General features: G+C 45.6%; 1 protein-coding gene across 1 annotated transcript in view; it reads left to right on the top strand.

Moving 5' to 3' along the window:
* Window positions 1-11,741: 11,741 nt before the first annotated feature.
* The window catches only part of gpm6ab (glycoprotein M6Ab), a 107,817-nt gene continuing 106,297 nt past the window's right edge, over window positions 11,742-13,261 (top strand). The window contains exon 1 of the mRNA XM_030066108.1: window positions 11,742-11,863. Within this exon, the coding sequence (XP_029921968.1) occupies window positions 11,827-11,863 (37 nt within the window). The 5' untranslated portion in view covers window positions 11,742-11,826. The remainder of the gene's footprint in view (window positions 11,864-13,261) is intronic.

Genomic DNA, 13,261 nt, shown 5'->3' with positions numbered 1-13,261 from the left:
GAACCGGTGATAAAGGGCAGCCCTGCCGGAGTCCAACATGCACTGGGAACAGGTCCGACTTATTGCCGGCAATGCGAACCAAGCTCCTGCTCCGGTCGTACAGGGACTGAACAGCCCTTAGCAAAGGGCCTCGGACCCCATACTACCGGAGCACCCCCCACAGGGCACCACAAGGGACAAGGTCGAATGCCTTCTCCAGATCCACAAAACACATGTAGACTGGTTGGGCAAACTCCCACGAACCCTCGAGCACCCTCCGGAGGGTATAGAGCTGGTCCAGTGTTCCGCGGCCGGGACGAAAACCGCATTGTTCCTCCTGAATCCGAAGTTCGACTATCGGCCGAATCCTCCTCTCCAGCACCCTGGAGTAGACTTTCCCAGGTAGGCTGAGGAGTGTGATCCCCCTGTAGTTGGAACACACCCTCCGGTCCCCCTTCTTATAAAGAGGGACCACCACCCCGGTCTGCCACTCCAGAGGTACTGTCCCCAACCGCCACGCGATGTTGCAGAGGCGTGTCAGCCAAGACAGCCCCACAACATCCAGAGACTTGAGATACTCAGGGCGGATCTCATCCACCCCCGCCGCCCTGCCACTGAGGAGCTTACAAACCACCTCAGTGACCTCAGCTTGGGTGATGGACGAGTCTACCTCTGGGTCCTCAGCCTCTGCCTCCTTAACGGAGGACGTGACGATGGGATTGAGGAGGCCCTCGAAGTATTCCTTCCACCGCCCGACAATATCCCCAGTCGACGTCAGCAGGTCCCCACCTGCACTGTAAACAGTTTCGGCAGAGTACTGCTTCCCCCTCCTGAGGCGCCGGACGGTTTGCCAGAATTTCTTCGAGGCCGACCGATAATCCTCCTCCATGGCCTCCCCGAACTCCTCCCAGCTCCGAGTTTTTGCCTCTGCCACTGCCCGAGCTGCGGCACGCCTGGCCTGCCGGTACCCGTCAGCTCGGGAGTCCCACAGGCCAACATGGACCGTTAGGACCCCTTCTTCAGCTTGACGGCATCCCTTACTTCCGGTGTCCACCACCGGGTTCTGGGATTGCCGCCACGACAGGCACCAGAGACCTTGCGGCCACAGCTTCGAACAGCCGCATTGACAATGGAGGACGAGAACATGGTCCATTCGGACTCAATGTCCCCCGCCTCCCTCGGGAGCTGGGAGAAGCTCTCCCGGAGGTGGGAGTTGAAGACCCCTCTAACAGAGGGTTCAGCCAGGCGCTCCCAACAGACCCTCACAGTACGTTTGGGCCTGCCAGGTCTGTCCAGCTTCCCCCTCCGCCAGCGGATCCAACTCACCACCAGGTGGTGATCGGTTGACAGCTTAGCCCCTCTCTTCACCCGAGTGTCCAAGACATACGGCCGGAGATCAGATGAGACGACAACAAAGTCGATCATCGACCTCCGGCCTAGGGTGTCCTGGTGCCACGTGCACTTATGGACACCCCTATGCTCGAACATGGTGTTTGTTATGGACAAACTGTGACTAGCACAGAAGTCCAATAACAAAACACCACTCGGGTTCAGATCGGGGAGGCCGTTCCTCCCAATCACCCCACTCCAGGTATCACTGTCGTCGCCCACGTGAGCGTTGAAGTCCCCCAGTAGAACGATAGAGTCCCCAGTCAGAGCACTATCCAGTACCCCTCCCAGGGACTCCAAGAAGGCCGGGTACTCTACACTGCCATTCGGCCCATAGGCACAGATAACAGTGAGAGCCCTTTCTCCAACCCGAAGGCGCAGAGAGGCAACCCTCTCGTTCACCGGGGTGAACCCCAACACATGGCGGCTAAGCTGGGGGGCTATAAGCAAGCCCACACCTGCCTGCCGCCTCTCACCGCGGGCGACTCCAGCGTAGTGGAGGGTCCAGCCCCTCTCGAGGAGCTGGTTTCCAGAGCCCGAGCTGTGCATGGAGGTGAGCCCGACTATTTCTAGCCGGTACCTCTCAACCTCCTGCACAAGCTCAGGCTCCTTCCCCCCCAGCGAGGTGACATTCCATGTCCCCATCGCCAGCCGTTGCATCCGGGGATCGGGTCGCCGAGGCCCTCGCCTTCGACTGCCACCCAATCCACATGGCACCAGCCCCTTACGGCTTGATACAGCCTGCTTTTCAATAAAAAGATTACGCTATAAATTGACATGCCTTGATATCATTCTTATATAGCCTGCATATAATTTTAAGCTCAGTAAATTCAGATAATATTTGACCAGAATTTCAAACATTTGTCTGGTAAATTGAAAACCTGCTGGTCACGTTGTCCGGTGGCAATTTTTTCTAACGGAAACCCTGATTCCACACAAATTGAAAATGCAAAATGCATCAGTTCCTTGCCAGACTCTGGGCGTTTAGAACAGCAAATGTAAAAGCTTTCATGAACCGGATTTTGTTTTAATCTCTAGTGTGTTGTTGCATCAGTAAGTGATGGAGTCGAAAGTTGCAAAACAAACATGTAGGCTATTTATATGAATATGGTGAGGATTATCCTTTGAGGTAAAAACATTCATTAAAAATGGGGGCTTCACAGTTAAATTTATATTTGCTCGTAAAAATCAATAACTTTAACAGACGGTGACAGAGCTGGAAAAAGATGCGAGGCAGGTAGGTAATGGAAAGACAGGGGACTCAGGAAGACGAATGTAAGGATAGATGCATGGATGGATGGATGGGTGGTTAGATGGATGGCAGGTAGCTCCAGCAACATTCCAGCAGCCAAGACTGGCCTCATTGTCCTCAGTGTGTGTTGCAGCTGCTCTCTTCTTCCACGTCAATTGTGTAAACTTTCATTACGCCTTCGCGCAGTGCATTTTAAAGGCGAGGACAAGGGCTCATTTGATTGGTTAAATGTGAATCGGCTGTGTCAAACCCACTCCACGCCTTCTCTCCTCCCGTGCGCCGGTAGGAGGGACGGTGGAGTACTTGCGCCACCGAGCATGGCGTGCCAAACTTGCAAAATCCGCCTAGCCACACCCAGTTGGCGAAGCGCAGCTGCGCTGCACCCCCGCTGCACCCCCGCCTCGCCTGGTCTGCGAAACTAGAGCCCTTAGACTTAGACTTAGACTTTCTTAATTGTCATTGTACAAAAAAACACAGCAGTGAGATTTTGGCAACGAAATGTCGTTGCTTGGCTTCCGGATTACAACAGAGATGGAATTGTGGGGCAGTTTAAATAATTAAAATATAAACTATATAACTAGTGCAATATAATCTATATAACTAGTGCTAAAAAACAAGAGCTAAATAATAATGAGTGCAATAGAGAATAAATAGATAAAACAGAACATACAGTGTAAACAACAGAATAAACAGTGCAAACAGCAGAAACGTCGTAGCAGCAGGGTGGAGAGTATTTCACAATGGAGGTAATTCTCCTCATCCCAGGGGGTCTCCCGGTACTGGGCTACACACCCTGGGCCTGAAGAAACCATACCTCCATAAAAAAAATATTGCACTGAAGTGTAATTGTCTATTGAGTCCAAGATGGCCGCCAGTCCAGTCCTTTGTTTGTGTATCTGCATGTGAGCTCTGAATTTTATTTGTTTTATCTATGTTTTATACTGATAATCCAACCAAGGAAAGTCCCTTTTTACATCCACTCAGGAGGTACACATCAGACTCTCTTTTTGGCACCTTACTACAATCCAAAAGGGAGATAATTTTACTGCTGCTGGGCTGCTGAAACCAAGTGACTATAACTTGTATTGGACTGAATAGGCCTGGTGATGAAGTAACTTCCTCTGCCCACTGGGATACTGACTCGTTACTTCCACTCAAGAGCCTAACCTAGCCTCCCTACTGGATTGATGTCAGTGTGTGAGCTGATCTGGAGCCTGATTTAACCACCTAGCCTAACCTGGCCTGCCTGCTGGATTGCTGTTGGTCTGGGGTTTGATTTAACCTCCTAGCCCAACTCGGCCTGCCTGCTGGATTGCTGTTGGTGTGCAAGCTGATCTGGGGCCTGATTTAACCTCCTAATCTAACCTGGCCTGCCGGCTGGACTGTTGTTGGTGTGTGAGTGACTTACAAGGATACAAGGATACAAGGAAGTTTATTTGTCATTATACAACAGGTATACAGGTCAACTTGAGGCCTGATTCAATCACCCAGCCTAACCTAGCCTGCCTGCTGGATTGCTGTTGGTGTGTGGGCTGATCTGGGTCCTGATTCAACCACCTAGCCTAACCTAGCCTGCCTGCTGGATTGCTGTTGGTGTGTGGGCTGATCTGGGTCCTGATTCAACCACCTAGCCTAACCTAGCCTGCCTGCTGGATTGCTGTTGCTGTTGGTGTGTGAGCTGATCTGGGGCCTGATTCATCCACCTAGCCTAAACTAGCTCGCCTGCTGGATTGCTGTTGGTTCATCTGTGCCCACACTGTTGGGAAAGCGACTGGAGGGGCCTCTCGGGGTACTTTACTGTGCTGTGTGCCCCCGCCTAGGCCCATGCGGCTGATACAGTGGATCCTGCATCACTACTCTGGGCACTTCTCAACAACAAATGCTCCTGAAGCAAACAGCTTGCTACAACCAAGCCATCTGAGCTCCTGTTATTTCATGTTCTGTGGTTTTCTACACAGGCATCATGTATCTCTTCGTTTATTTATTAATTAATATGTGCCTCCTTGGACTTCTTGCAATCTCTCCGACCAAAGACTCGTGCTATCATCATCAAGAAATTCATCCCACGCAACAGCAAATGCTTTATAGCTCCCAAACACAAATGATCATTCTGCTGTATTTACAGTCTCTGAAAGCTCTGAATGACTTTGTCACTGTCCGTAAGGCCTCCTTGCTCTCTACTGCCAGAGACGCTGATTATGTCACCAACGCATGTACCGGGAAACTGAAGGGTGTTATTTTGCTGCTGCTGCTGTTATCTGGGAATGTGCAACCAAACCCTGGCCCTTTGCAAAGTATATCCACTCCCGCAGACTTCAAAAGTAGATCAGGGGCCCTATCTTGTGCCACCCGCTATCCGGGATAGCGGATAGCGGGTGGTCCTGACCACCCGCTCTCCGCTATCCCTAAAGTTTGGGCTGTTACAAGAGCGCGCCCAGGCGGCTTCAATGCGCGCCCCGACGGAGCCTCGCCACGCACACGGTCGGACTGATACCGGGACGCCGCCGGAATGGACTGAGTATATTACTCATACAGACTGTTTAGAGGAAAGACTGTTTTAATTGGACACTTACCCCAGCACGTTTTATTGTTTTATCATAAGCCAGCAGCTGTGCTATATTTTTAATATTATTTTAATATTGTATTTGCCCAATCTACCTTGTCAATAAATTAGTTTAGCCTACACATAGTTCCACCTCTGCCTCTTGTGTGTGGTGTGTGACCCGGGGATTTTACTCAATCAGTACAACCTTGTGACACGTCCACTTGGACACATGTGGCTCCATCTCCCGAATTAACTCGCCTATAATATATAATATGTATATAAAGCCACCTTGCTTTAGCCTCAGTAGAAGCCCTGAGAAAATCTACCTCCCTCTCTCCATCGCGGGTTTAGGATTTAGGATTTAGGATAGCGCATCCTGCCCTTAAAGGCAATGGCACCTGGTACACTGATTGGTTTAACTGGCGTAACACCCAAAACACGCCTATGCATAATATAGCAGGTAGCGGAGGTGTTTTGCGGATAGCAGGAGGTGCACAAGATAGCAACTTTTACGGGGGAACGCCTCTTCCTAAATCCTAAATCCACAAATAGCGGGTTTAGGGAGTCTGGCGCAAGATAGGGCCCCAGGTCTCGGCCTTGTGCATTTCAATGTTAGAAGTCTTCTCCCCAAAATGGACATGATAAAGCTCTGGGTTATCACAACGGATATGGATATATCATGGTTTTATCAGAAACTTGGTTAAAAAAATTGATACCTGACAATTTGATTGCAATTGATGGTTACAATGTTTATAGATCCGATCGAGCTGGTAAAGGTGGTGGGGTTGCGATCTATGTGAAAGCCAAACTTTGTAGCTCTATGTCACAGTCTATAACCATAGCCAGACAATTTGAACTGCTTGCTGTTAAAGTGACTATGTCCAAGGATAATCACTTTACGGTTGTTGGCTGTTACAGACCGCTGTCGGCCACAAAAGAAGCCATCTCCTCTCTCTCTGATGCCTTACACAGTTTTAATGATTCCGAATTTATTCTCATGGGTGATCTAAACTGGGATTGGCTTTCCTCTGCCTCAGATGGCATTAAGGAATTCTGTGATTCCTTAAATCTCACACAGTTTATTAATGCCCCTACTACACCCAATCCAAAAGATATAAGCAAATCTACACTATTAGATCTCATTCTCACAAACAAGCCCCACAAGTATACCTTGTCTGCAGTATTCTGCAATGATGTCAGCGATCATTGTGCCATTGCCCGTGTAAGAGTTTCAAAATTACCCAAGTTCAAACCTCGTTATGTTTTAAAAAAGTATTTTAAACGATTTGAAGAGCAAGCATTTTTCCATGATCTGTATAATAGTGACATTGGCAGAGTCAGTTTAATCAATGATGTTGAGTGTGCTTGGGAATATTTTCATAACTCTTTCATATCAATTTGCAATTAGCATGCCTATAAAGAGATTCAGGATGTCTGGGAGGGATAACCCTTGGTTCACGGAGGAACTATCTAACCTGATCAGGGAAAGGAACGCCTCCCGCCTGCCTTTAGAGCTCTGAGAAATAAATGCACAATCCAGACTAGGATATCCAAGTCAGAATATTACTTAAAATTTATTTCGGAAAATCTCAACAATCCCACAAAATTCTGGAAACAGATAAAATCATTGTCATGTTCCAATCCCACTTCAGGCCTCCCTGAATGCATTTTAGTCGACTCAGCTGAAATTAAGAATTGTTGGCCACTTTAATGAGCATTTCATATCAACTTGTTCTGTTTTTAATACATATGCACCAGGGTCTCGGAGCTCTGATTATAACTCCAGTTTTATGACACCTTTATCCTGTACCGACTCCCCTAGGCACCCCTTTGTTTTTAGACCTATCTCTAGTGTGGAGGTCTATAAAGCTTTAAAAGCTATTCATCCAAAAAAGTCATCTGGACCCGACAATCTGGATCCTTATCTTTTGAAGCTTGCAGCTGATTTTATTGCTGAGCCTATAGCTCATATTTTTAATTTGAGCCTCCAGACTAATTCTATTCCCAAAATCTGGAAAGCAGCCTATGTTCTCTCCTTATTGAAGGGTCAGATTTAAACAACTATCGCCCGATATACAAACTTCCTACCCTTGCCAAATTTTTAGAATCTCAAGTAAATTCTCAATTGAAACAATTCTTGGCTGACAACAATATTTTAAATGAAAATCAGTCTGGCTTTAGATCAGGCCATAGTACCATGACAGCAGCTATGTTGGTAACAAATGATATTATCAATGCCTTGGACAGGAAGCAGTACTGTGCTGCCCTGTTTGTTGATCTGTCCAAGGCTTTTGATTCTGTCGACCATGAGCTGCTGTTGGACAGACTCAGGGATGTCGGTATGGGTGACAAAGCTATAGAGTGGTTCAGGAACTATTTGGCAGATAGAACCCAGTGTGTATATACAGATGGTCATAAGTCAAGCTTCAGGGAGATCTCAAAGGGAGTCCCCCAAGGTTCTATTTTAGCACCTATGTTATTATTTATTTTTTATAAACAACATTGGGAAGGACATGCTCACAGCTAAAGTGCATCTTTATGCAGATGACACAGTAATCTACTCTGTTGCCTCTTTGCTGACTCAGGCTTGTCGATGAGCTCCAGACTGCCTTTCAACAGCTGCAGGCCTCATTTTATGGTCTACAGCTGGTTCTTAATGCTAAGAAAACCAAATTCATGATCTTTTCCAGAGCTCGTTCTCAGATCTCAGATACTGTTGGCATTCATACTTGCATTCATACATAATACTTGGGTATTTGGGTGGATGACAGGCTGTCTTTTAGAGTGCATATTGAGAACCTAATGAAAAAACTAAAGGTTAGACTGGGTTTTTATTTTCGAAATAGGGCCTGCCTTAATTTAGCAGCTAGGAAAACACTTATACAGGCTACGTTCTTAAGTGTTCTAGATTATGGGGACATTATTTACATGCATGCTCCCTCTTCTACACTTCGCTGCCTAGACTCTGTGTATCACAGTGCTCTACGTTTTATATCCAACTCATTGTCCCATACTCATCACTGTGTACTTTATGATCTGGTTTCCTGGCCTTCATTAAGCCTGAGGAGAAAGCAGCATTGGTATATCTTTATGTACAAAGCCATGCTGGGTAAACTCTCCCTTCATATTTATGTAATCTATTATCACTCACAAACAGCTGTTATAACTTTCGTTCCACTAGAAGGCTGCTCTACCAGGTACCCAGGATTTGCACGGAACTTGGTAGAGCAGCTTTCTCTTACTTTGCGCCATGGTCATGGAATAATCTTCAGAACACATTACAGCTTAATGATTTGGTCTCCCTGGGAGAGTTCAAAGCTCTGATAAAAAACTGTGTTACTGAAGAGTGCTGCAATTCCTAAGCTGAATTTTGTTGTATGTGTCTGTTGTCTTTTGTCTGTTCTTAACATGTTTTATTTTAGAACTTTTGCAACTCTGTAATGGTGTGCTCTTCTTGGCCAGGTCTCCCTCGAAAAAGAGATTTTAATCTCAAGGGATTTCCTGGTTAAATAAAGGTTAAATAAATAAAATATGAAAATATGCACTGAGAAATATTTGTCCATCAGAAAGATATTCTGATATTGTCCATGAGGTGGGTGTGTGTGTGTGTGTGTGTGTGTGTGTGGGCGGGGGGTGGGGTTATTTGGCTTTGAGCAGTCTGATGGTCAGGGGGAAGTAACTGTTTCTGAGTCTGGCTGCTCTGCAGCGGATGCTGTGGAACCTTCTGCCATACGCCAGGTGGGAGAACAGTCCATGCTGGGGATGGGTGGGGTCTGGATAAGCAGCGGCTGTCTGCTATGTCCTGGATGGGGGAGGTGGTGGGAGGTCGTGGGAGATAGTTAGGATAGGAGGGCGGAGGGAGGCTCTTCTCATCCGCCGCAGGAAGTACAGGCGCTGCTGTGCCTTCTTCGCCAGGGAGGAGGTGTGGAGTGACCAGCCGAGGTTGTTGGTGATATGCACCGCCAGGTACTTGGTTGTGCTCACGACTTCCATGGCTGTGTCATTGATGAGGAGGGGTGTGTGGCTGGGTCTGGATCTCCTGAAGTCCACGATGATCTCCTTAGTTTTGTCGACATTCAGGACCAGGTTGTTCACCTTACACCAGTTCACAAGATGTTGCACTTCCTCCCTGTAAGCCAGTTCGTTATTGTCCTGAATGAGGCCCACAACTGTTGTGTCGCCCACGTACTTCAGGATGTGGTTGCTGCTGTACCTGGGGCGACAGTCGTGGGTCATCAGGGTGAACAGCAGGGGGCTCAGAACACATCCCTGGGGGAGCCGGTGTTCAGGGAGATGACACTGGAGGTGTTGTTACACACTTGGACAGACTGGGTTCTGTCGGTGAGGAAGTCCAGCAGCGAGTTACACAGGGAGGTCTTGAGGCCCACGGGCTCCAATTTGCATACCAGGTCCCGGTATGCAAAAATTTGTTGCCAAATTTGGTGAGCCAATTCTGAAGGGCATAGGAAATGTCGCCTTCAAGTTGCATGTCAATTGGACATATTATTTGCGAGAAAAATGCGAATTTTAGTATTGGTGCTGCCTAGTGGCCAGTTGGCTCCAAATTTTGCAGGGACCCTCAGGGGAGTTGGGTAACAAAGGAGCTCAAGTTTGGTGTTGATTAGACTTTCGGTTCCAGAGATATGACAACTTCCTGTTAAGGTATGCATCGCAGAGGAAGTTAAAAATTTGTAACTTTGAGATTTTTTCTTCTAATCAAAATTCTTTTAATGACGTTTTGGTTTGAGGGTCCTTAGAGTCTGTGTGCCAAGTTTCGTCGTGATCGGACTTAATCAAGTGGATTTCGCGGTTTTGCTAAATAATTTTATACAGGCGATATGGGCGTGGCCTATATGACAAGATTCGTCTTGAGTCACCGAACATGTGGATATAAGGCATTTGAATGTGCAACTTATGGTTTGGGAGTTATCAGCCAAAACACGCTGACCTTGATTATAGCGCCACCTGTTGGTGGACGTGTGTAATTTTTTGCACCTGAGGTATGTTCTACCATCTGTACCAGCCCCTAAAGCTTCCTTTACATAACTATTACGGTTTAGGCTGCAGTACCAGTTTTACTGATGGAAGAATAAAAAAAAATTGTTAAACATGTTATATTAAACATGTAAAAACATGGTCTGCGGTGAAACATGAAGCAAGCTCTTACATACCATGCATCATCGCAAACAAAAATTTTGAAAATGCAAGAAATGGGAAAGTTACCAATTTAAAATCAGCAAATCAATCAAATCAGCCCATGGATGGCCACTTTTGACCAAAAAAAAGTTTTTTGTTGACCTTTTGACCCTGTGGGCCTGCTGGCAACCCCGGCTTACACGAGACAGTAGTGGGAAAAAAAACCCTGTAAGAATTACACAGAGGAATTGTTAGGTGAAGTTTCAGAGCGATGGATGTGCTTAAGTCACAAAAACCGTACATGTCCACACACAGGTGGCACTGTAATCATGGCCAATGCATTTTGGCCTGTAACTCCCAAACCATATGTCTCATGGTCAAAAACCTTATACGCATGTGTTCCCTGCGTTAAAAGGAATTTTGTTATATAGGGCCCTCCCATATCTGTTTCTAATTTTGTTTGGCAAAATTGCAAACATACGCAGCTCACCTTTTTTTTAACTCCTTCTAAAACCTGTGGAGAAGAAGTGGTATGTCAATTTTCGAATCGATCCGATTTTCCATTTTTTTTGCAGTTCGAGCTTAAAATTGGAATTTCGACGCAATACACACTCATGGTGGAATGTTCGAAGGTCCCCTCTCACTGACACAGAGATACACACACGGTTCTGTATCTCACTTTATCTGTCTCAAGGGCCGCTAGCACTGCTGCCAGTACATCCCAGAAAAATCAGCGCAAACACCAATGCACGTCCCTAGCAATCACCCCAAACACCCTAGCAACCCCATAGCAACAACCCTAAGTACCATAGCACCACCAAGCAACCCCTTAGCAACCATCCAAAACACCATAGCAACTGTCTCGCAACATCCTAGCAACCACCCAGAACACCATAGCAGCCACCAACCAACCATTTAGAAATGCCTTAGCAACCATCAGAAAACCATAGCAGCTGCCTTGCAGCACCCTAGCAACCACCTAGAACATCATAGCAACTACCTAGCAAACCTACCTGGAAACAACCTGGACCACAGTAATTGCCTGCCAATACCCTAACAGCAGCAACAATTTTGCAAAATAACTAAAAAACAAGAATTTTGCGTTTTTGTCTGTTTTTATCAATTTACTCTTTGATTTGTACAATATTATTATTATTATTATTATTATTATTGATTATTTAATAGCATATTTATTCATGAAGTCTTTTTCTCTCTTTCTTCCTGGTATTGGCAGCCTTGGTTCTCTACACTATCATACATTTGAATTAAAAACATTGAGGACAATTTGTTTAATTTTGCAATTTCCATTCAGCTTTTTTTAATTACTGAAAAATAATTCAGAAAAACATGACAGAGAGAGAGAGAGAGAGAGAGAGAGAGAGAGAGAGAGAGATCTGAGCCTCCATCATCTGCAGGGAGAGAAAAAAGCCTCCCCACATACACAGCTATACAGTCAGCTGAGCGCTAGCAAGGGGCAAAAACAGCTTTAGACACCACAGAGATAAAGGGACTGTAACCTGCTACAATGGAGGAAAACATGGATGAATCACAGAGCCAGAAAGGTAGGAAGAGAAGTCAGTCTGTGCATCTTAATCTCTCACCACTGGGTCCATTTTGCCATTACACTGTTCGTCCATTCCTTGCAGGATTGTAGGATTCTTTTGTGTCGGTTGTAGACAGAGAGACAGGAGGCAACATACACATATTGGGGCAAAAACAGGGCCATACTCCTGGTTTGTAATTTTTTTGTTTTCTCGACTCAGATCAATATATTGTGACCAAGCAAGTGCCTAACCATTCTTCGACGCAAAAAGAAGAAAATGGCTCTGAATTTTGATCATACCATGTATATTGTCTGCTTTTAGTAATACAATAGATTACACAAACACATTTTGTTTTCGGGGGTTCGATGGACAGATGGATGGATGAATGGAAGGATGGATGATGGATGGATAAGCAGCTTGTCTGAAGAGAGATGACACGGATAGTCAGTGTTGTTTTGGATGAATGGGTTGAAAGGAGGAGGTGGAGTGGTGGGAGGAAAGGGGGGAAGAGAATGTAAGAGAGGGGCAAAACCTTGGAATAAATAAGAGCAACGGGGAAGAGGGAGGAGTGGAGCCAGTAAATGATGCCTCCATTGGGTTTTTCTTTGTTAGCCTCCATTGTTGTTGCTTCACGCTTGTCTTAACATCTTTTCCTGTCCCCCCTCTCTCTCTGCTAGTCTCTCATTTTGTCTTTGTCTCTGTTTTGCTCTTTTAAGCCCATTTCCTTCGCACCTTTCTTTTGTGGTGGCAGCAATGCCGTTGCTGTTACATTTCATTCCCTTTAAAATAAGATTTGATGTGTATCCGTTGGTCTTTCGCTCTGCCTCACAGGGTCTCTCTGTGTTGATTTTCTGCCTCTTTCTCTCTCTCGTCATTCCCATTTTGACCTCATTTTCACTTCTGTCTCTATCAGTATCTGTCCCTACCTTATCCTCCCTTATTCCATGGCTGTTTTATTTTTTTTCTTGTTAAAAACATCAGATAATGTTATTACAGTTTCACATCCTTCCATTTAAAAACAGTTTTAAAGTTTTTTTTTTTTTTTTAGTTTTTTTTTTTTTTTTTTAATTACAGTATATTGTATCATTGCTGTTGTTGTCAGTGGCAGTGAAAATGGGTGTGTCCATTTTCTGGAATGCACCCAATCTCTGTGCCTTTATACAAATATAAGACATCAGCTGGTACAGTTTACATAGGTTGAAAACACATGAAATAATGAAGTTATGTTTGATGAATGATCAGTGATTATTAGCAGTTTAATTCTGTATCAGTGAAAACAAGGTAATGTCATTGTGATCCACTGTGTGATAGGTGTTTTTTTTTTTTTTTCTGGAGGGAAACTGCTTTTTAACCAATCAGAACGCAGACAGCAAACATTTTTTTTTAAAACCTTTTCATCCTAAATGCCCCCCACTA

This window comes from Myripristis murdjan, chromosome 1 (genome assembly GCF_902150065.1).
Source record: "Myripristis murdjan chromosome 1, fMyrMur1.1, whole genome shotgun sequence".
Taxonomy (NCBI): Eukaryota; Metazoa; Chordata; class Actinopteri; order Holocentriformes; family Holocentridae; genus Myripristis; species Myripristis murdjan.
This window is presented reverse-complemented; position numbering and strand designations above follow the sequence as displayed.